General features: G+C 40.6%; 1 protein-coding gene across 2 annotated transcripts in view; it reads right to left on the reverse strand.

Annotated features, from left to right (window-relative positions):
* Nucleotides 1-21,111, reverse strand: part of LOC137323918 (double-stranded RNA-specific editase 1-like) — a 271,806-nt gene that overhangs the window by 18,954 nt on the left and 231,741 nt on the right. For both annotated transcript variants that reach the window (XM_067988003.1, XM_067988004.1), the window contains 2 exons: nucleotides 16,930-17,098; nucleotides 9,144-9,325 (listed from right to left, as the gene is read on the reverse strand). In XM_067988003.1, the coding sequence (XP_067844104.1) occupies nucleotides 9,144-9,325; nucleotides 16,930-17,098 (351 nt within the window). The remainder of the gene's footprint in view (nucleotides 1-9,143; nucleotides 9,326-16,929; nucleotides 17,099-21,111) is intronic.

The following is a 21,111-nucleotide window of genomic DNA, read 5'->3' on the forward strand; positions in this document are numbered from 1 at the left end:
ACACTCCTCCATCATTCCTTGTTATGTTCTGTCCCACCAGAAGTGGGATGGGGGGCACAGTGGAATACAGTTGGGTGGATGTGACCCTGGGAGTTCCCATCATGGGTACAGGCCAAACTGCGTCAAGGAAGCCGACTGCTGATCACACCAAAGCTGGCTGAGTCCTGAAGGACACAGCTGCCAGACTGGGTCTGCATCAGGGGGTAAGTATCTAATTGCCTTGATCCTCATAAACCTCTCGGTCACCGGCAGGTCTGCCCACGATAGCACTGTTGGACAAAGTTTCTGCTCCACAGTGAGAATACCCTCTATCGTGTAGTGTGGTACTACTGTTGTGTTAAGTGGGACACACTAAGATCGATCTAGTAGTCCAAAACTGGGCATCCACGAATGCTGTGGGAAGCAGCAGAATTGTATACCATCACAATGTGTAACTGCCTCAATAACCCTTCACCGTGAAGCCAGTAGACGGTTCAATAATGTAGAAGGATATGCCAAGAGCAGCTCCAGGCATATCTTAGAATGAGGTACCAGCCTATTGAAACTACAACACGGATACCTGCATGCTGGCCACCAAAAGCAGCAAGCTTTAAACAGAGCTAAGTAGTCCTATAACCAATGGATGAGAGCAAAGCTCTGTAGATCTACCACATCCAGTTGAGAATCATGATGGACAATCAGGCAACTAATGAGAGGAAGAAGTTCGACGAACATCTCCATCCTCAGCGATGGCGGAGCCCAGCACGATAATGATGAAGCGTTTGCATCTCCAACCAACAGTGCTCAACCTCCTCCCAAAGTCCCACCATCATTGATGTCATTGTCCAGCAATTTCAGTTCACTCCACGTGACAGGAAGAAGCATTTGAGAGCACTGGACTCAGCAAAAGATATGGGCTCTGATAATATCCCGACAAAAGTGCTGAAGACCTGTGCAGCAGAACTAGCTGCTCCCTTAGGCAAATGCAGCTATGACACTATCACCTACTGACACAATGTGGAAAATTACCCAGGTATGTCCTATCCACAAAAAGCAGGACAAACGTAACACAGGCAACATTGGCACCCCATCCACCACCCTAAACATTCACTCCCTTCACCACCAGCACACAGTGGCTGCAGTGTGTACCATCCACAGGATGCATTGCAGCAACTCGCCAAGGCTTCTTCGACAGCACCTCCCAAACCCATGACCTCTACCACCTAGAAGGACAAGGGCAGCAGGCACATGGGAACAACACCACCTGCACGTTCCCCTCTAAGTCACACACCATCCTGACTTGGAAATATATCGCTGTTCCTTCATCGTCGCTAGGTCAAAATCCTGGAACTCCCTTCCTAACAGCACTGTGGGAGAACCTTCACCACAAGGACTGCAGCGGTTCAAGAAGGCAGCTCACTACCACCTTCTCAAGGGCAATTAGGGATGGGCAATAAATGCTGGCCTCGCCAGCGATGCTCACAACCCATGAACAAATTTTTTTTTTAAATTAGCACCTTCGCCAGCTCCTCGCAATCAACAAAGTGATGGAAGGAATGATCAACAGTGCCATCAAGCAGCACCTACTCACCAATAACGGACACTCAGTTTGGGTTTTGCCACTTGTTTCCATTACAAAATACCATTGTTTCCAACTCCAATGAAAGAATATTTTCCGAAGTGAATTCACATTCGCCTTAAGAGTATTAGCCATACTAGTCAACATTAAGGCAGTACAATATTTGAATTACATATTTTAATTGAATTAAGTACTGCGGTACATAAAAATAAAGCATGCTTTTAAAATCATAGACTTCCTCCTCCTTATCTCATTATATAGACGAACATCTCCATCCTCAGCCATGGCGGAGCCCAGCACGATAATGATGAAGCTACATAATTTCTGGCGAACACCCATGTTTCTCAGATTCTATTTCCAAGAGGGAGCGCTAATGATAAAAATTTCACTTGACACCAATTCCTGCAACGGCTTTTTAAAAAAGTGGTTACTCTCGAAGAACTGCATCAACAACAGCTCACAATCTGGACATAATTGACATAATTCAATACCTTTAAGCTCCATCATTTAGTCGAACGTAGCAGGTTCCTTTTCCAGTTGCTAGTCTCCTTATTTAAAATTCTTGCCAGACTTTGGGAGATTACAAATCAGACCATTTTCCGATGTGATGTTTGACCTGCCTGCTAGGCCTAGCTTTTTTTTGTGATAGATGGTAATCTTTACCAATCTCTCAGCAGCTGCCTGTGCACATTAAATCAATCTTATTTACGACTGCACGGAGGACCAGGGTCATTACTGCACAAGGGTCATACTCAGCCAGACAGAACAGACTAAAGACTTTCGGTTTTACACAAAAGTTTGCAGCTGAGAAGGGCTTAAATGGTAAGAGATAAATAGGCTATTATACACAGCCAAAGCCAGTTTTTTTCCAATATTCTTCTTAACCCTTCAGTAGTCCACTGAGTTTATAGGAAATCTTGGCACAAAAATAAATGGACCAAAGAATATAACCTACTTGCAGAAATTCAAATTAATTTTCTTCTAAAAACAGCATGTTTCTTCAGTTTCAACAACTGACACAAATTTTGTACTGTTGTCACAAACATGATTAAACCACAGGCTACATCTATTAATGACATATATATATCGACATTAAATAACGTGGAAGGAAAATTAAGAATAGCAGTGAGGAGGATAGTAGCAGACTTCGGGAGGACCGAGACAGACTGGTGAAATGGTTAAGCACATGAAATATGAAATTTAACACAGAGAAGTGTGAAGTGATTCATTTTGGTAGGCAGACTGTGGAGAGGCAATATAAAGTAAATGGTACAAATTTAAAGTGAATGCAGGAACAGAGAGACCTGGGGGTATAAGTACACAAGTTGAAGCTAGCAGGACAAGTTGAGAAGGCTGTTAAAAAGACATACGGGATCCTTGGATATATATATATATATATATATATATATAGTATGTAGAGGCATAGATGACAAAAGCAAGAAAGATATGCTAAACCTTTATAAATCACTGGTTAAGCCCCAGACGGAGTATTGTGTTCAATTCTGGGCACCACACTTTAGGATGGATGTCAAAGCCTTAGAGAGGGTGCAGAGGAGATTCACAAGAATGATACCAGGGATGAGGGACTTCAGTTATGTGGAAAGGCTAGAGAATCTAGGGTTGTTCTCCTTAGAGGAGAGAAAGTGAGATTTAATAGAGGTGTTCAAAATTATGAGGCATTTCGATAGAGTAAATAAGGAGAAACTGTTTCTACTGGCAGGAGGGGCGGCAACCAGAGGACACAGATTTAAAGTAATTGGCAAAAGAGCCAGAGGCAACATGAGGAAAAAAAAATTTACGCGACGAATTGTTATGATCTGGAATGCACTGCCTGAAAGGGTGGTGAAAACAGATTCAATAGTAACTTTCAGAAGGGAATTGGATAAATAATTAAAGTGGAAACATTTTCAGGGCTATGGGAAAAGGCCAGGGGAGTGGGGCTTACTGGATAGCTCTTTCAAAGAGCTGGCACAGGCACGATGGGCAGAATGGCCTCCTTCTATGCTGTATCATTCTAGGATTCTAAGTCAGAAGTGTGAAGGAATACTCTTCACTTGCCTGGATGGGCGCAGCATCAACAAAACTCAAGAAGCCAGGCACTATCCAGGACAAAGTGGTCCGCTTGATCGCCACAACACCCACTGGCTTAAACATCCACTCCCTCCACCACTGGCGCACCGTGGCTGCAGTGTGTATTATCTACAGGATGCACTGCAGCAACTCGCCAAGACATTTTCAGCAGCACCTTCCAAACCCACGACCTCCACTACCTAGAAGGACCAGGGCAGCAGGCACATGGGAACACCATCACCTCCAATTTCCCCTCCAAGTCACATGCCATCTTAACTTGGACATATATCACCGTTCCTTCATTGTCGTTGGGTCAAAATCTTGGAACTCCCTTCCTAACAGCACTGTGGGAGCACCTTTACCACACAGAGTGCAGTGGATCAAGAGGGCGGCTCACCACCATCTTCCCAAGGGCAACTGGGGATAGGCAATAAATGCCGGCCTCGCCAGCGACGCTCACATCCCGAGAATGAATTAAAAAAACGTCTATGTCCTCTTAAAGTCTGCTACAAGCCTCCTCACTGTTTACCACAGTTCCAAGTTTTGTGACATTTGCAAACTTTGAAATTGTGCCCTCTATCTATACCTAAATCCAAGTTATAAAATATATCAAAAAGAGCAATGGTCCCAATACAGACCCCTGGGGAACACCACCATATACTTACCTTCAGTCTGAAAAACAACCATTCACTACTATTCTCTTCTTTCTGTCTCTTAGCCAATTTCTTATCCATGCTGCTACTGCCCCTTTAATCCCAGGGACTTCAATTTTGCTAACGTCTGTTATGTGGCACTTCATCAAAAGCCTTTTGAAACTCCATATACCCATGAACTGCACTACCCTCATCAACCCTCTCAGTTAAGTCACTGAAGATAAGAAAAAGGAGCAGGAGTAGGCCATGTGGCCCCTCGAGCCTGCTCGACCATTGAATCAGATCATGGCTGATCTTCGACCTCAACTCCACTTTCCCGCCCGATCCCCATATCCCTTGATTCACCTAGATTCCAAAAATCTCTCCATCTCAGCCTTGAATATATTCAATGACTCAGCATCCACAGACCACTGGGGTAGAGAATTCCAAAGATTCACAACCCTCTGCGTGAAGAAATTCCTTCTCATCTCAAGTCTTGAATGGCTGACCCCATATCCTGCGACTATGCCCCCTAGTTCTAGACTCTCTAGCCAGGGGAAACAATCTCTCAGCATCTATCCTGTCAAGCCCCCTCAATCAAGAACTCAATCAAGTTTGTCGGACACAACTTGCCTTTAACAAACCCATGTTATAGAGATAAAAGACTACACCATTAAGGAGCTTTTCAACAAGAGAATGGGTTGAAATTGTAATATGTGATATTAGTAACAATTGCATTTATATGAAATTCCTTTGCCCACTATTTTAATAAAAGCATTAAATGCTTTAAAACTGCCTTTATTAAAATAGTGGATAAAGGAATTTCATACAAACATGTTAGTTGCTAATAACTCATAGCAGAATTTCAACTCTCAGTTTATGCAAGTTATTTCTTCATACATGGTAATGCACAGGACTGACCACCAGTTCACTTGTCAGAAACCTGCTTTGTGATAATGTTGGGTGACAAATGAATTGACGTACCACAACTTCCCAAGCAGCAAGCTCCTGAACTCTCAAGGGAGATTGGGGGGGGGGGGGGGGTGGGGGGCGGGGGGGAAAAACAGGAAAGAAAAAAAATCCAGAAGACTAATCTACCTGGGACATCCTATCACCAGCTTCCAAGTACCCAGCCACTTATCAAACAAGAAATTAAGTTTCATTTAAAAAAAAATATAGCTAGCCAAAGTTAAGAAAACACAACCATAAATGTTACTACTAGCTCACATTCTGGGACAGATGTGTGTTCCCATTACACCACAAGGTCTGCATCGACAAATAGAATTACATAAAATCAGTTACTGCTTTGTTCGCGGTGCTGCTTTTGAAGTGAAATACAAATTACAAACCAGCAAGGTCAGAGAGGTTTACTGTGAGCACATTCATCCTTCCTGTTCTGTGAATTAGCGTTTAAGAGTGAATGATTAGTTGAGTGACTCTGGGGACAGAGGCAAGTGGAGGTTGACACATGAAGTGGCGGTGATCCAATGGACAAGGCATGCAATTCAACCAGCCAATTTGTATCTGGACACAGCTAATTAACCCAGTCTATAGTAAAGAGGTTTAACTGTTCTTATTTATCAGGGAAGAAGCAAAAGTGGGTAAGAGACAGGATCACTCATGCACAACTGATCACTCCTTGACAATACCAAAAGCTGCTTTCTCCCTATCTCTAGAATCTTCATCCCTTTGAGAAATGCAACATATTTGAACAAAATTACATTTTTAAATTTGCATTAATTGCGAGAGGATTTCTATCAAGCGTTACTCTCCAGGTGAGAGGGCTGTCAGTTACTTTGTCAATGCTGCTCCATGATCACCTGATAACGAACAGAGTGATATAATTATTCCAATTATTAAATCTAAGTTTCTCAGTAAAAAGTTTTTTTTCCCTCCACCCTAGATGAGATAATTTGCCAAAACCTATGCCGATGGAACAACTGCGTCACAATTACCAGAATTCTGATAGGCAGTTTGAGAATTGAAATCCATTCACCACAGGTTGCAAATATTGAAACACTGGTTACGTATTTTATACCACAAGTGACGACAACTTAGCAATGAAATATAAACTTTTCATTCTCCATGTTGTCTCTTGTGATACAATAACTGACTCACATGTGACCCATCTTCCTCATCAAATAAAGCAGCTTAACTACCTCAGTTCTTAAAATACCAAAAAATAAAGTTTCTATTGATACATATTTTAAATTTGCATAGTTCAGAATGATATGTTCATCTATGTTATTTGCCCTCCAACTGCCACGAGATACTCCAGCCTCTGCTCTGCACCTCTATCCCACAGTATAGCTAAAATGGAAGAATTACTTTGTGGGGAATAGCAAGTGTGAAACACGATGGTCCATTCTGTAGCACAGTGTCTTGGAGCATGAATATATCATACAGTCATACCTGCTCAGAAAATCAATTAAAATTACTGAATTCCACTTCATAAACAACCATTACATCCTTACTCATTACACCCATTTTCTTTGAACTTAGTTCAGAGAAATGTATGGATTGGGGTTCCCTAATGGTTCCTCACATTGATAATTTATTTCAAAATGTTCATGATTAGAAGTGTATAGAAAAAAATTACTGGAAAAATGATGGAGAAGAATCATATGGTAGATTTTAAAAGGTTAGCAAATAAATTTAAGCAATGAAATATGCTACACATCACACTAACGTACTATGAGCCAATCCATTTCCAACACTTCACATTATTAAATGTTACGTGCTTTCTATTTGGATTCTATGCATAAATTCTTAGCCACTTAAAATAAACCCAATGTTAAACTTTGCTGTGTCTCTTCCGAATAAAATCAACATGCACATACACACGCACAAGATCTTCTACTTGTCATTAATATAAATAATGTTTTGACCCCCTCAGTTGATATTCCACCTAATGCCAAGATGACCATCTCCAATTCAGAAATTTATTTCAAAGCATAATGGCCTTATGTCCTCCAGGATAAGCTTTCCCTTTTTTCCCCATGTGCTACTGCCTAATTTTAGTGAGACCCAACACTCACCATAAAAGGCAAGGACAACACAAAAAAGGATACTTCTCAGTTAGAGGGGATGGCAGCACTTGTAATGAAGGCAGTAATAAGGGGGATTCAGGGGCAGGATAGAATCAGAGAAAGACAAAGAACCGACCTGTCCAAGAAATATAAACAGAGCCTACAATTAGCATATGGTTGTGTGGAAACACAACAGCTCAGCTCCATGTGCATCCTTGACAATGATGTGACAAATGGCAGGTCCGTCCTGGCCGTGTGACTGAGGAACCTCCTTTTACAGTCTACTTACACTGCCACTTACGTGTCCCTAGAAAAGTGATTTCTGTGAGCTCATCAATGCAGACATGGTAGTATAACTCAGATGACTGTTGAAGTAGTGAGGTACAAGCAGCAGGCTATCTCACACACAACTGACCTTATTCCAAGTGCAGAACGAGTTATACCTATGCTTTTAGAATGTATTCTCAGCATAAACAAACAGTTTGCTCCTTTCCTATCTGTTACACTTTCCCAAAGTGCTCCAGTGGCTTTCATACTGAATATACACTGAAAGACCATATTCATAGTGGAAGGAAGAAGGCAATGATTTTTGTCTTGGACTGGGCAAATGCCATATATTGATCATTCAAAGCAAGCCGACTGGATACTAAAGCTTCAGATGCTTCTGTATTGAACATCCACCGATAATGTCATTTGGTCTTGCATTTGGAAAGCCGATCCCCAGTTTATGCATTGGTTATTACCATGGTGAACATCAGTCATGTATTTTGGTATTTCAGTGCACTAAAGTGAACTACATCATATGACCACAATACCCATTAGTTTAGTCTCCTCGTTGTTTAAATGTGGCATCATCTTCAAATATGGGACACTGTAATTGATTTCAGCCATTCTTGTGTTCTGCAGGGATTGGAGATCCCTAATGACTTCCAAATAAGCGGTTGGTTTCCACTTGTTTTAAAATCATGCTCTTCATCTCTGCACCCTGAAATAGAACTTTTACACTGCCTCCCAACTGCTCATTTTGCCTGTGTTGGTGTTTCATCTTGTTCCTGCCGGCAGTAGTACCTCGACTGCAGATTAAATGCTTACTGATTTGATCATGCAGCTACATGAATTGAAGTTTGCTCGCGGTTGAATGATAAATTTTCCACTACACCTGCAGCGCCAACTGTGACTAAGTGCTAGAGTGCCAGTAGACATTCCTTGATTTTACAGGTGGATTTACTGCAGCTACTGGTGGGGAGGAGAAAACTGCCTACCACATGTAAAATGTTGCCATATCTTTTCCTCATTCATTCTTAAGCATGCAAAAGGGTCACAAGAAAATACAGCGTCTATGCTGCTCTCTGTGCAAACAGATGCAAAGCATTGCTTATTGGAAGATTGCATTACATACAGTACAGTATATTCAATGGAGGATTACAAGGTAGTAATGCAAACTAGGGTTCCACAAGATGTTATATAGAGAATTACTCAGTTCCCTTTAAATATGTATTTGGTGCTCAGAAGTCAGTTCTATTTGCATGCAGTTTTAATTCAGAAAAGTCTCACCGAACCTCCACAGGAAAAGAGTGCCGGATGGATCTCTGGCCATTTCGAATCTTTCTAAATACAATTTAAACCCTGAAATTGTGGTGTTGCTTTTAAACTCTCCAAGCAAAAAAGCTTGGGACTTATTGCTCTCAGAATCCTCCAAATTAATTCTGTTCCGTGTTTGGGGCATAATCGAATATGTGACAAATTAGAGCATGTAGATCAGCAATGTGTTGTTCTGATTTGAAGCCAAAGTATGAGAGAGAGAGAGAGAGAGAGAGAGAGAGAGAAAAAGAGAGAAAACAAACACAAACTTACCACTGAGTAGAGGCCTGTTGAGTGTGTATATGCTTGGGAGGTCTTCAATATCGCTGATTCGCTGGTAGACTGCACGGGACAAGTGATCAGCATGGTACAAGCTACCCAGGATAATGCTAGCGAAATAGATAGGCTCCACAAAATGGCTCAACAGAGCTCCCTGAATCCCAAGCACATTCCATCTGAAAATACAAAGACCATTATTTTGCCATGAAATGATACTCAAGTTTCTAAGCAGGGGATTACCTCATCAAGGTAAGCCATGAAAATACTAAGTAATGAAATATCTTTCTCTACTGATAACATGTTATGCAGCATGATACTGTTAGCACTGTTGCTCTAAACTAAAATTTCCTGGTACACATGTATGATAGCTGCAATCCCTGAAATTATGAGCAAATGCCACAAATACAGAGCATTGTACGTTGAGCTATAGGTTTTGTCTTTCACACTGCCAATGTTACTGGAACATTTCAGGCTCCAAGTGCTTTCCTTACACCCTTACTCGAAGATATTTCTTGTTTTCAATAACGCTAAAAGGCTCAAGTACTGGATCTTGCATGTGATAGCAACATGAGAGATCAAATTAGACCAGTAAATTGTGGTCATCAGTTCATCAACATTTAACAGATGGCTTGTGCATTTAAAAAAAAATTCACCATACATTTTAGCAGATATTGACATGGTAATTAATAATTTAACTGCACAAGGAACTGTTGAGCACAAGCATACCATTAATGGGTCAGCAAATCTATGCTCATATCTTAGAACGCAATTTTCAGTAGTATCTACTGTGAAATCATGAATTATATTACAAGCTTACCAAGAAATGTTTTGCTTCATTCAATTTTTCCACAGACTGTAGATAAAAGCAATTCTATTTTTACACCCAAATCGGCAAATCTTTGTATAACAAACCCATTAAAAGTTTTATTCAGCGATTTAACCAAAGCAAAAGTAGGATTGCTTAAAACACATTTTGCACACAGATTAGATTTTTAAAATGTGAAATCTCCAGGTGAAATTCACCTGAAATAGACACATTTTACCTGCATCATAAATTCTACATTAATGGAAGTGGCTCAATCCACAGGAATTCTACAGCAAGGGAGTGGATGGGAAGCGGCTAACTGTTAGAATTCAGTCCCCATTATTAGTTAGCAAATGATACATTTATTAAGCACCTTATTTTTGTTTCACTTCTTACTTTCTCCCTTCAAATCCACACAATCTTCATTTTGGAGAGCATGTTGATCCAGTGCATGATATGGTCCAAACGGATGCGTTATTTACTTGGCTGGCCAAGGTTAGCAATACTCAAATGTCCAGGGGAAATACTTTAAGACTGAGATTTAACTAGTGATGCAAAACTGTCTGCCATCCTTCTGGGACTTAGATTTCTAAACTTAAAGTGCGAAACTGCCCTGATTAAATTCCGATAAAATGCTGATGGGAAGATCAGTCCAGTAACACAAATATTATGATGAAGAGAATGGGCTGTATTTTCTAATGAAGAATTTGTCAGAATACATAAATAGAGGCTATCTCACAATTGGCACAGAGTGGTATGTGCCACACAAACTTGTGAAATAAAGAACTACACAGCCATTTTACAATGATAAAGTTGTTCAGATGTCAGGAAAAGCTCAATACTAACAGTACTAAAACAGTTAGATCATTTTAAATTTTAAAAATGTGATCACTTCTGCTCATCAGATTTTTCCTTATCCTCCCCATCTCATTTTTATCTTCATTTCACTTTTACTTAATTTCTACCTAATATACCCAATTCTCTCTAACACATTTTCTGCACAGAAAATTTATTACAATTTTAATTAATTTTCTTCCTAGGCTTTCCAAGGCTCGTCATCCATTTTGACGGGCATAGGAACAAGAGTAGGCCATTCAGCCCCTCGAGCATGTTCCATCATTCAATTAAATCAAGGCTGATCAGTACCTCAACTACATTTACCCACCTTTGTTCCATATCCCTTGATATCCTTAGCCAACAAAAATCTATCGCTCTCAGTCTTGAAAATGTAATTGTTCCAGCATCCACAGCCTTTTGGGGGAAGAGTGTTCTAGATTTCCATTACCCTTTGTGTGAAAATATGCTTCCTGATTTCACTCCTAAATGGCCTAGCTCTAATTTTAAGATAATGCCTGCTTGTTCTGGATTCCCCCACCAGATGAATTAGTCTTTGCAAAATAACTTCCCTCAGATTGGCTGGTAATCAGCTTCAAGGTCTGTATATTCAGCCAATTCAGTGCCCAAAGTCTAAAGATTTACATGGTAACATCATAGGCACAATCAGACTAACCTTTTGACCCAATCAGGAAGGAAAGTGGAGTGCATTCCTGTCAACAGTCAATGTGTCCAGAACAGCACAGGAAGAGTTAAGCAAGGTTATCCTGATGTATGTGGAAGTCCTAAAATGATTGTAAGGCTCAACATGACATCTGACCAGAATGCTAGTTTTTTTTATTTTGGCAGATTTCTATTACATCCACTCCATTCGCTCAACTGCCAACACTGGGCACACCTGTTACATTCAACTTGGACAATTAAATACCCATCAAGTAATTCTTGTTTATTAAGTAGCACCCAGCTAAATTATGTTTTTCGAACAAAATCTTCTCTCCTTAAAGAGATAACCTTTAACTTGGGTTCACTTCTACTTCTAACATCTCTCCCTACAGGTTATTCTTCACTTGTGAGCTTGGACTGTGAATTTCAGCAAGCTATTCAACCATGAAGGACACCGCAACTAAGCCTGATCCTGCCCACACCCAGCATCCACTTATTTGCAGCTTCTAGTGGGAGAAACTACATACTGATTGGGAGCAGCTCAGAAACTCAATGTGTGACCAAGAACTGCTGTTTTAACTGACATCAGCCAACTCAATACAAATCATAGAATGGTTAGAGCACAGAAGGAGGCCATTCGGCCCATGCCAGCTCTTTGTAAGAGCAATCCATTTAGTCCCATTCCCCCGCTCTTTCCCCGTAGCCCTGCAAATTTTTTCCCTTCAAGTATTTATCCAATTCCGTTTTGAAAGCCACGATTGAATCTGCTTCCACCACCTTTCAGGCAGCACATTCCAGATCTTAATTACTCGCTGCGTAAAAAAGTTTTTCCTTATATTGCCTTTGGTTTTTTTGCCAATCATCTTAAATCTGTGTCCTCTGGTTCTTGACCCTTCCGTCAATGGGAACAATTTCTCTTTATTTATTTCATCTAAACCCTTCCTGATTTTGAACACGATCAAATCTCCTCTCAATCTTCTCTGCTCTAAGGAGAACAACCCCAGCTTCTCCAGTCTATCTACGTAACTGAAGTCCTTCATCCCTGGAACCACTCTAGTAAATCTTTTCTGCACCCTCTCTAAGGCCTTCACATTCTTCCTAAAGTGCAGTGCCCAGAACGGGACATAATACTCCAGTTGTGACTGAACCAGTGTTTTATAAAGGCTCAACTTTTGTACTCTATGCCTCTATTTATAAAGCCCAGGATCCAATATGCTTTTTTAACTGCTTTCTCAACCTGTCCTACTACCAAAGATTTGTGCACATATACCCCCAGGTCTCTCTGTTGCTGCACCCCCTTTAGAATTGCACCATTTAGTTTATATTGCCTCTCCTCATTCTTCCTGCCAAAATGTATCATTTCGCACTTCTCTGCATTAAATTTCATCTGCCATGTACCCGACCATTCCACAAGCCTGTTTACGTTCTCCTGAAATCTATTACTATCCTCCTCACTGTTCACTACACTTCCAAGTTTTGTGTCATCTGCAAATTTTGAAATTGTGCCCTGTACACCCAAGTCCAAGTCATTAAGATATATTAAAAAAAAGCAGTGGACCCCTGGGGAACACCACTGTTCCTCCAGTCTGAAAAACGACTGTTCACCACTTCTCTCTGTTTTCCTGTCACTTAGCCAAATTCGTTTCCATGCTGCCACTGCCCCTTTTATTCCATGGGCTTCGGTTTTGCAGACAAGCCTTTATCAAACGCCTTTTGGAAGTCCATATACACAACATCAACTGCATTGCCCTCATCAACCCTCTCTGTTACCTCATCAAGAAACTCAATCAAGTTAGTTAAACACGATTTGCCGTTAACAAATCCATGCTGGCTTTCCTTTATTAATTCACACAAGTCCAAGTGACTATTAATTTTGCCCCGGATTATCGTTTCTGAAAGCTTCCCCACCACCGAGGTTAAACTGACTGGCCTATGGTTGCTGGGTTTATCCTTACACCCTTTTTTGAACAAGGGTGTAACATTTGCAATTATCCAGTCCTCTGGCAACACCCCCATATCTAAGGAGGATTGGAAGATTATGGCCAGCACCTCTGCCATTTCCACCCTTAGTTCCCTCAACAACCTAGGATGAATCGCATCCGGTCTGGGTGACTTATCTACTTTAAGTATAGCCAGCCTTTCTAGTACCTCCTCTATCAGTTTTTAGCCCATCCAGTATCTCAATTACCTCCTCTTTTACTGTGATTTGGGCAGCACTTTCTTCCTTGGTAAAGACAGATGCAAAGTACTCATTTAGTACCTCAACCATGCCCTCTGCCATTGAAAGATCAAATTTGCTTAATACAGAACTTAATTTTTAAACAAAAAAAAGCACATTTTTATTTTGTTTAAATTTTGAAAATCCCTAAGTACACTAATTACTGTGGCTTGTTAAAGATATATTGATCAAATTTGAAACTTAGCCTCCAGCTCGACAACCCCCTTGGGACTCTCTTTTCTTTTGACTCTGGCCTCTTGTGCATCCCTCTTCACCTTGCCCAGCAAGAAGCTTATAAATCTCAGGGATGTATTGTGGAAAGATTTCCACAATTTATAAACACTGCCTCCAATTCTGCTTCCTGTTCAGTTTAAATACCAGGATCCTAATATGAAATCTGATATCAGATTTCAAGTGAAGAAATTTAAACATTAGCTTGAGAATTCCAGCCTGTATCCAATGAAACAAAGTTTTAAGTTCGTGTTGTGCACCACAATTCAGTGCTGAGTACAGTAACACAATGCAATTCAGCCCTTGTTCCAGTGTGCAGTAGGATACGAGGGCAGAAATCACAAACTAAACAAAATAATGCCTTTCACAGGCAGAAGTGACTGTATTTGTCACATTTAATAATGTTTTTACTAATCATAAGAATTTACAAAGGCTATGGTATATGTCGTTTTCCAGATATTATACAACACAGAAGTATGGGATATCTCATCTCCCAGAGTTAAGTTAATGCACTACACCACAGAGTAGTGGGAAGTGTGTAATAACCATTAGTCCCAGTCCAACAAATTCTTTAGCTGAATCATCTACAAGGGATTGGTGGGATAGGGGGGTCTGGAGGGAGAGGAGCCAACAAGGCAAAGACAAAGTGCTTCCTTGAGGGGAAACAGGAGGAACACTGGACAGCAAGCTCACTTAAGCTGCTGTTCCACACCTTCTTGTGGTCTGTTAACAGGGGTCACTGACAGACACAGAAGACGGAGTTCAGCCTTTCTCTTGTGGCACACTGGAAACAAAATAAGGATGAAGAAAAAAATAAATGAATAAGTGTGGGATGAAGGCACCTGGATTCAAAGTGACATTTTCTGGTATAGAGTCAAAGCAACTATCTGGCTGTCTTCTCATCCTCGTGTTTAAATTGTCGCACCTCCCCATCTCTAACTTCCTCCAGCCCAACAACCTCCCCCTGGGTCTCTCTCTCTCTTCCTTTGACACTGACTTCTTGTGCATCCTTCTCCACCTCTCTCTCCTCCTTTAGGACTATCCTTAAAACCCACCTCTGACCAAGCTTTGACCCTCCTAATATTTCCTCCTTTGGCTATGCATCCATTTTTTTGATTATGCCTCTGCGAAACACCTTGGGACATTTTGCTACATTAAAGGCATCATATCAATGCAAGTTGCTGTTGTTGCTGCCCTACTTTACCACTGTAGTTGAATTCAATTTGATTTGTTATCTAGCCAATAAAACAAGCACCTCCATACCAGGAGATTTGCATTGGTGACCATTTATTGGTACAATATATCTAGATTCATGCAAATCTACTCACAACATCAAATGCTTTCTTGACTTTTCTAGCATTAGATAATGTAATAATAATTTTTTTAAAAGATACTTTGCTTGGTTGCTCCAAGACTATAGAACAAATACTTTCTCTGCGCACTTGGTGCAACAAAACTGTAAACCCATTGGTTTGAAAAACCTAATGCACAGAGGATCTTTCCCCTTCTTTCCACCCCCCCCCTCCATAGTGTTAACAGGCAGAAAATAAATTGCAATTCTATACAACATAGCCCAAAGGAATAGCACAGCTTCAGCAGGTGCGGCTGGTCTGTCTTCCAGCCCATTAGGTTTTAAATGAGCTGACTGTTCATCAAGCGGTTTCCCAACGTGTCAAAACTACCTAACCGTACATGGAGCCACAAGAAGAAATGTCAGCTTTCCAAATACAATGCAATTTTTGTTTTAAAGAAAGCATCAAAAGCCAGAAAGAAAATTCTCAACACAAGACTCCAGTTTAGGATTTGAACAGGAAAAATAATTCATCTCTTTCATCCCAGGGAAAGCAAGTCTGATGCCGATTTAACTTGGTTGCCCTCAGATCAGAGTTCTTTTGGTACCCATGTGCATTTTATCCTTACTCTGACAGAAAATACAATATACTTCACCACAATACAACTTGCAATTTCAGATAATGAAAAACAAAAGAATAATTTATGGAGAGGTAATTAAATCCCTACTGTGATTGCAAACACTTTATATACACACACTGCTTGCAGTTGAACGCAAAACTCGATTCATAAGGCAGGCTTTTAAAACCTGCACCCTGAAACAATCAGGAATCTGGTCACTTGAGAAATTTTTGCTTGCTGGTGAATTTGAAGCTACTGAATGAAGAAAAGGTTTTCCTGATTGGAAATCAGTGATGCAATGGCGATGAGAGAAAGGAGATGGATCAGTTTTGTTTTTGTGGGTTGAATTAAGGCTCCTGATAAATGCCTCCTTTTTTCTGTCTTTCGTTTAATGTAGTGTTTAGAAATGTAACCTTCTTTCATCTGCCTACCTCTTGAGTGGTAGCTTTTTATGAAACCTCCTCAGCCCAAGAAGGCTTAACAGCACATTTTAAATTTAGTGTATTTGGAAAAAAATGAGGAAGCACATTATGATTTTGCTGGATTCAACAGCTTTGTACTTTCTGGATACATACAATTCTTCGATTAGTTTCAATCAATCACAAGTATGCCAGGACAAGGGGACTCCATAATGCACATTGAAACAAAGACATTACCAAATTAAATCAAAGTGTCTTGCGCAACCATTATTATAAGCAAAGTGATAGATAGCTGAATGACTTAACGTAGCGAATTAGAGTTAGAATGAAACCGGTTCCCAAAGGGTGGTGGGGAGAGAATGAACCACCTCTTCAGTTTGCTAGTTACACAAAAGCTTCTTTCCTAATGAGGAAACTAATACTTCATTTTTTCCATTTTTTCCATTTAAAGTTATACATTAATGCTTTCAAAATGTTTCTCAACCCTGATGACACTACTTATACTTTAAGTATATCATACTTTAAGAATAAGGTGAACTCTTTGTAGAATTAAAAGGGAAATTATGAAGGGCAATAACAAGCTATACTTCTCTCATATCTATGTGACCTAGTGATGTACGATGCTGTTATTAGGTGCAAACAGGAGAATTGCTCCACTCCACAGCACTGCAACAAACAAATACAAGACGTGTTACTGACCTTGCTATTTTATCACTACATGACATAGTGAGCAATCGTTCTCCTTGTAACACTCCATCCCATGTCTGAATGGTGTTGCTGGATCTAACTGGAATCGTCCCTTCTCCAGATTCAATTTTTGTTCTTAGCTGACCTCGTGCCTTCCGATTTGGGTGTTTGTCTCCCTGATCTACCATTTCAAAAAGAGATATAATTTCTGCAACTGTGTGAAAAAGTCTATTGTTAAACTTTAAGGAAGTGCAGCTTACAAAGATCAGATGATAGATCAATAATCAGAAAAAAATTCACAGTGAAGGCTTTTATACAAGCAATTATCTCAATTTATATATTGAACAGTTGCAGTCATATTAGTAAGGGATAACACAAATGCACTTCTAATTTTAACTAATTAAAAGCACAAAAATACTAAAGCCCTTAAATATTTGTTTGACAGGAGTTATAGTTCTGGAACATGGACTTCACATTGATTTTTACATATAGGAACAGAAGTAGGCCATTCAGCCCCTGATGCCTGCTCCACCATTTGATGAGATCATGGCTGATCTGTGATCTAACTTCATATACCCGCCTTTGGACCATATCCCTTAATACCTTTGGTTGCCAAAAAGCTATCCATCTCACATTTAAATTTAGCAATTGAGCTAGTATCAATTGCCGTTTGCGGAAGAGAATTCCAAACTTCTACCATCCTTTGTGTGTAGAAATGTTTTCTAATCTCGCTCCTGAAAGGTCTGGCTCTAATTTTTAGACTGTGCCCCCTACTCCTAGAATCCCCAACCAGCGGAAATAGTTTCTCTCTATCCACCCTATCCATTCCCCTTAGTATCTTATAAACTTCAATCAGATCACCCCATAACCTTCGAAACTCCAGAGAATACAACCCCAATTTGTGTAATCTCTCCTTATAACTTAACCCTTGAAGTCCGGGTATCATTCTAGTAAACCTACGCTGCACTCCCTCCAAGGCCAATATATCCTTCCGAAGGTGCGGTGCCCAGAACTGCTCACAGTACTCCAGATGCGGTCTAACCAGGGTTTTGTATAGCTGCAGCGTAACTTCTGCCCCCTTGTACTCTAGTCCTCTAGATATAAAGGCCAGCATTCCATTATCCTTCTTGATTATTTTCTGCACCTGTTCATGACACTTCAATGATCTGTGTACCTGAACCCCTAAGTCCCTTTGGACATCCACTGTTTTTAACTTTTTACCATTTAGAAAGTACCCTGTTCTATCCTTTTTTGATCCAAAGTGGATGACCTCACATTTGTCTACATTGAATTCCATTTGCCACAGTTTTGCCCATTCACCTAATCTATCAATATTGCTTTGTAATTTTATGTTTTCATCTACACTGCTTACATGCCACCAATCTTTGTGTCATTGGCAAATTTAGATATGAGACTTTCGATGCTTTCATCTAAGTCGTTAATAAATATTGTGAATAATTGAGGCCCCAAGACAGATCCCTGCGGGACTCCACTAGTCACATCCTGCCAATGTGAGTACCTACCCATTATCCCTACTCTCTGTCGCCTTTCGCTCAGCCAACTTCCTAACGAAGTCCGTACTTTTCCCTCGATTCCATGGGCTTCTATCTTAGCTAACAGTCTCTTATGTGGGACCTTATCAAATACCTTCTGGAAGTCCATATAAATAACATCCATTGACATTCCCCTGTCCACTACTTTAGTCACCTATTCAAAAAATTCATTCAGGTTTGTCAGGCACGACCTACCATTCACAAATCCATGCTGGCTCTCTCTGATTAACTGAAAATTCTCGAGGTGTTCAGTCACCCTATCCTTAATTATAGACTCCAGCATTTTCCCCACAACAAATATTAGGCTAACTGGTCTATAATTTCCTGGTTTCCCTCTCTCTCCTTTCTTAAAAAGCGGAGTGACATGTGCAATTTTCCAATCCAGAGAACTTTGAAAGATTATAGTTAGGGCATCTGCAATGTGCTCACCTACTTCCTTTAAAACCCTGGGATGGAAACCATCTGGTCCTGGGGATTTGTCACTCTTTAGCACTATTATTTTCTTCATTACTGTTGCTTTACTAATGTTAATTTTATCGAGTCCCTGTCCCCGATTCAATATTAGTTTTCTTGGGATTTCCGGCATGCTATCCTCTTTTTCTACTGTAAATACTGACGCAAAGTAATTGTTCAACATGTCCGCCATTTCCCCATTGTCAATGGCAATATCCCCACTTTCGGTTTTTAAGGGGCCAACACTGCTCCTGACCACCCTCTTTTTCCTAATATAAATATAAAAGTTCTTCGTAATGGTTTTGATATCTCTTGCAAATTTCTTTTCATACTCTCTTTTTGTAGCTCTTACTATCTGTTTTGTGACCCTTTGTTGATCTTTGTATCTTTCCCATTCGCCAGGATCTGTGCCATTTTTTGCCTTTTTGTATGCCCTTTCCCTATGTCTTATACTGTCCCTTACCTCTTCAGTTGTCCATGGCTGTTTGTTTTGGCAAGTAGAGTTCTTGCCCCTCAGGGGTATAAACTGATTCTGTATCACGTTAAATGTTTCTTTAAACATTACCCACTGATCATCAGTCGTTTTACCCATTAACAGATTTGCCCAGTTTACTGTGGACAGTCTCTGTCTCATCCCATTGAAGTCGGCCTCACCCAAGTCTAGAATCTTAGCAGCTGATTCACTTTTTTCCCTTTCAAACACTACCTTGAACTCGATCATGTTATGATCGCTATTGGATCGATGTTCACGCACAGTTAAGCTGTTAACTAAATCTGGTTCATTATTCATTACTAAATCTAGTATGGCTTGGCCCCTTGTTGCTTCTAGGACATACTGCTGTCGAAAACTATCCCGGACACACTCAAGAAATTCACTACCTTTCTGAGAGTTGCTAGTCTGCTTTTCCCAATCTATGTGAAGGTTAAAGTCCCCCATTAAGACCACTATGCCTTTCTTACACGCTTGTCTAATCTCTGCATTTATACAATCTAGCACTTCAGAGCTGCTGCCAGGGGTCCTATATACAACTCCCACTATAGTCTTAGATCCTTTCCTGTTTCTCAATTCAACCCATAAGGTCTCTGTTGGCTGCTTACCTCTCGTTATATCCTCCTTTATCATTGAAGTGATTTCATCTCTAATCACTAAGGGAGAACCAGTGGATGTGGTTTATTTGGATTTTCAGAAGGCCTTTGATAAAGTCCCATATAAGAGGTTAGTGTGCAAAATTAAAGCACATGGGATTGGGGGTAATATATTGGCATGGATTGAAAATTGGTTAACAGAGAGTAGTATTAAATGGGTCTTTTTCCGGGTGGCAGGCAGTGACTAGTGGGGTACCGCAGGGATCAGTGCTTGGGCCCCAGCTATTCACAATATATATCAATGATTTGGATGAGGGAACTAAATGTAATATTTCCAAGTTTGCTGATGACACAAAACTAGGTGGGATTGTGAGTGGTGAGGAGGATGCAAAGAGGCTTCGAGGCGATTTAGACAAGTTGAGTGAGTGGGCAAATACACTCAATGCAGTATAATGTGTATAAAGGTGAAGTTATCCATTTTGGAAGGAAAAACAGAAAGGCAGAGTATTATTTAATGGTGATAGATTGGGAAATGTTAATGTACAAAGGGACCTGGGTGTCCTTGTACACCAATCACTGAAAACAAACATGCAGGTGCAGCAAGCTGTAATGAAGGCAAATGGTATGTTGTCCTTCATTGAAAGAGGATTTGAGTACAGGAGCATGGCTATCTTACTGCAGTTATACAGGGCTTGGTGAGTCCACATCTGGAGTACAGTGTGCAGTTTTGGTCTCCTTACCAACTTGCCATAGACGGGGTGCAGCGAAGGTTCACCAGGCAGTTTCCTGGGATGGCAGGACTGTCGTATGAGGAGAGATTGGGTCGATTTGGCCTGTATTCACTCGAGTTTAGAAGAATGAGAGGGGATCTCATTGAAACATATAAAATTCTGTCAGGGCTAGACAGACTGGATGCAGGGAGGATGTTTCTCCTGGCTGGGGGGGGTTTCAGAACAAAGGGTCACAGTCTCAGGATACAGGGTAGGGCATTTAGGACTGAGATGAGGGAGAAATTTCTTCACTCAGAGGGTGGTGAACCTGTGGAATTCTCTACCACAGAAGGCTGTGGAGGCCAATTCACTGAATATATTTAAGAAGGAGC

This window comes from Heptranchias perlo, chromosome 7 (assembly GCF_035084215.1).
Source record: "Heptranchias perlo isolate sHepPer1 chromosome 7, sHepPer1.hap1, whole genome shotgun sequence".
Lineage (NCBI taxonomy): Eukaryota > Metazoa > Chordata > Chondrichthyes > Hexanchiformes > Hexanchidae > Heptranchias > Heptranchias perlo.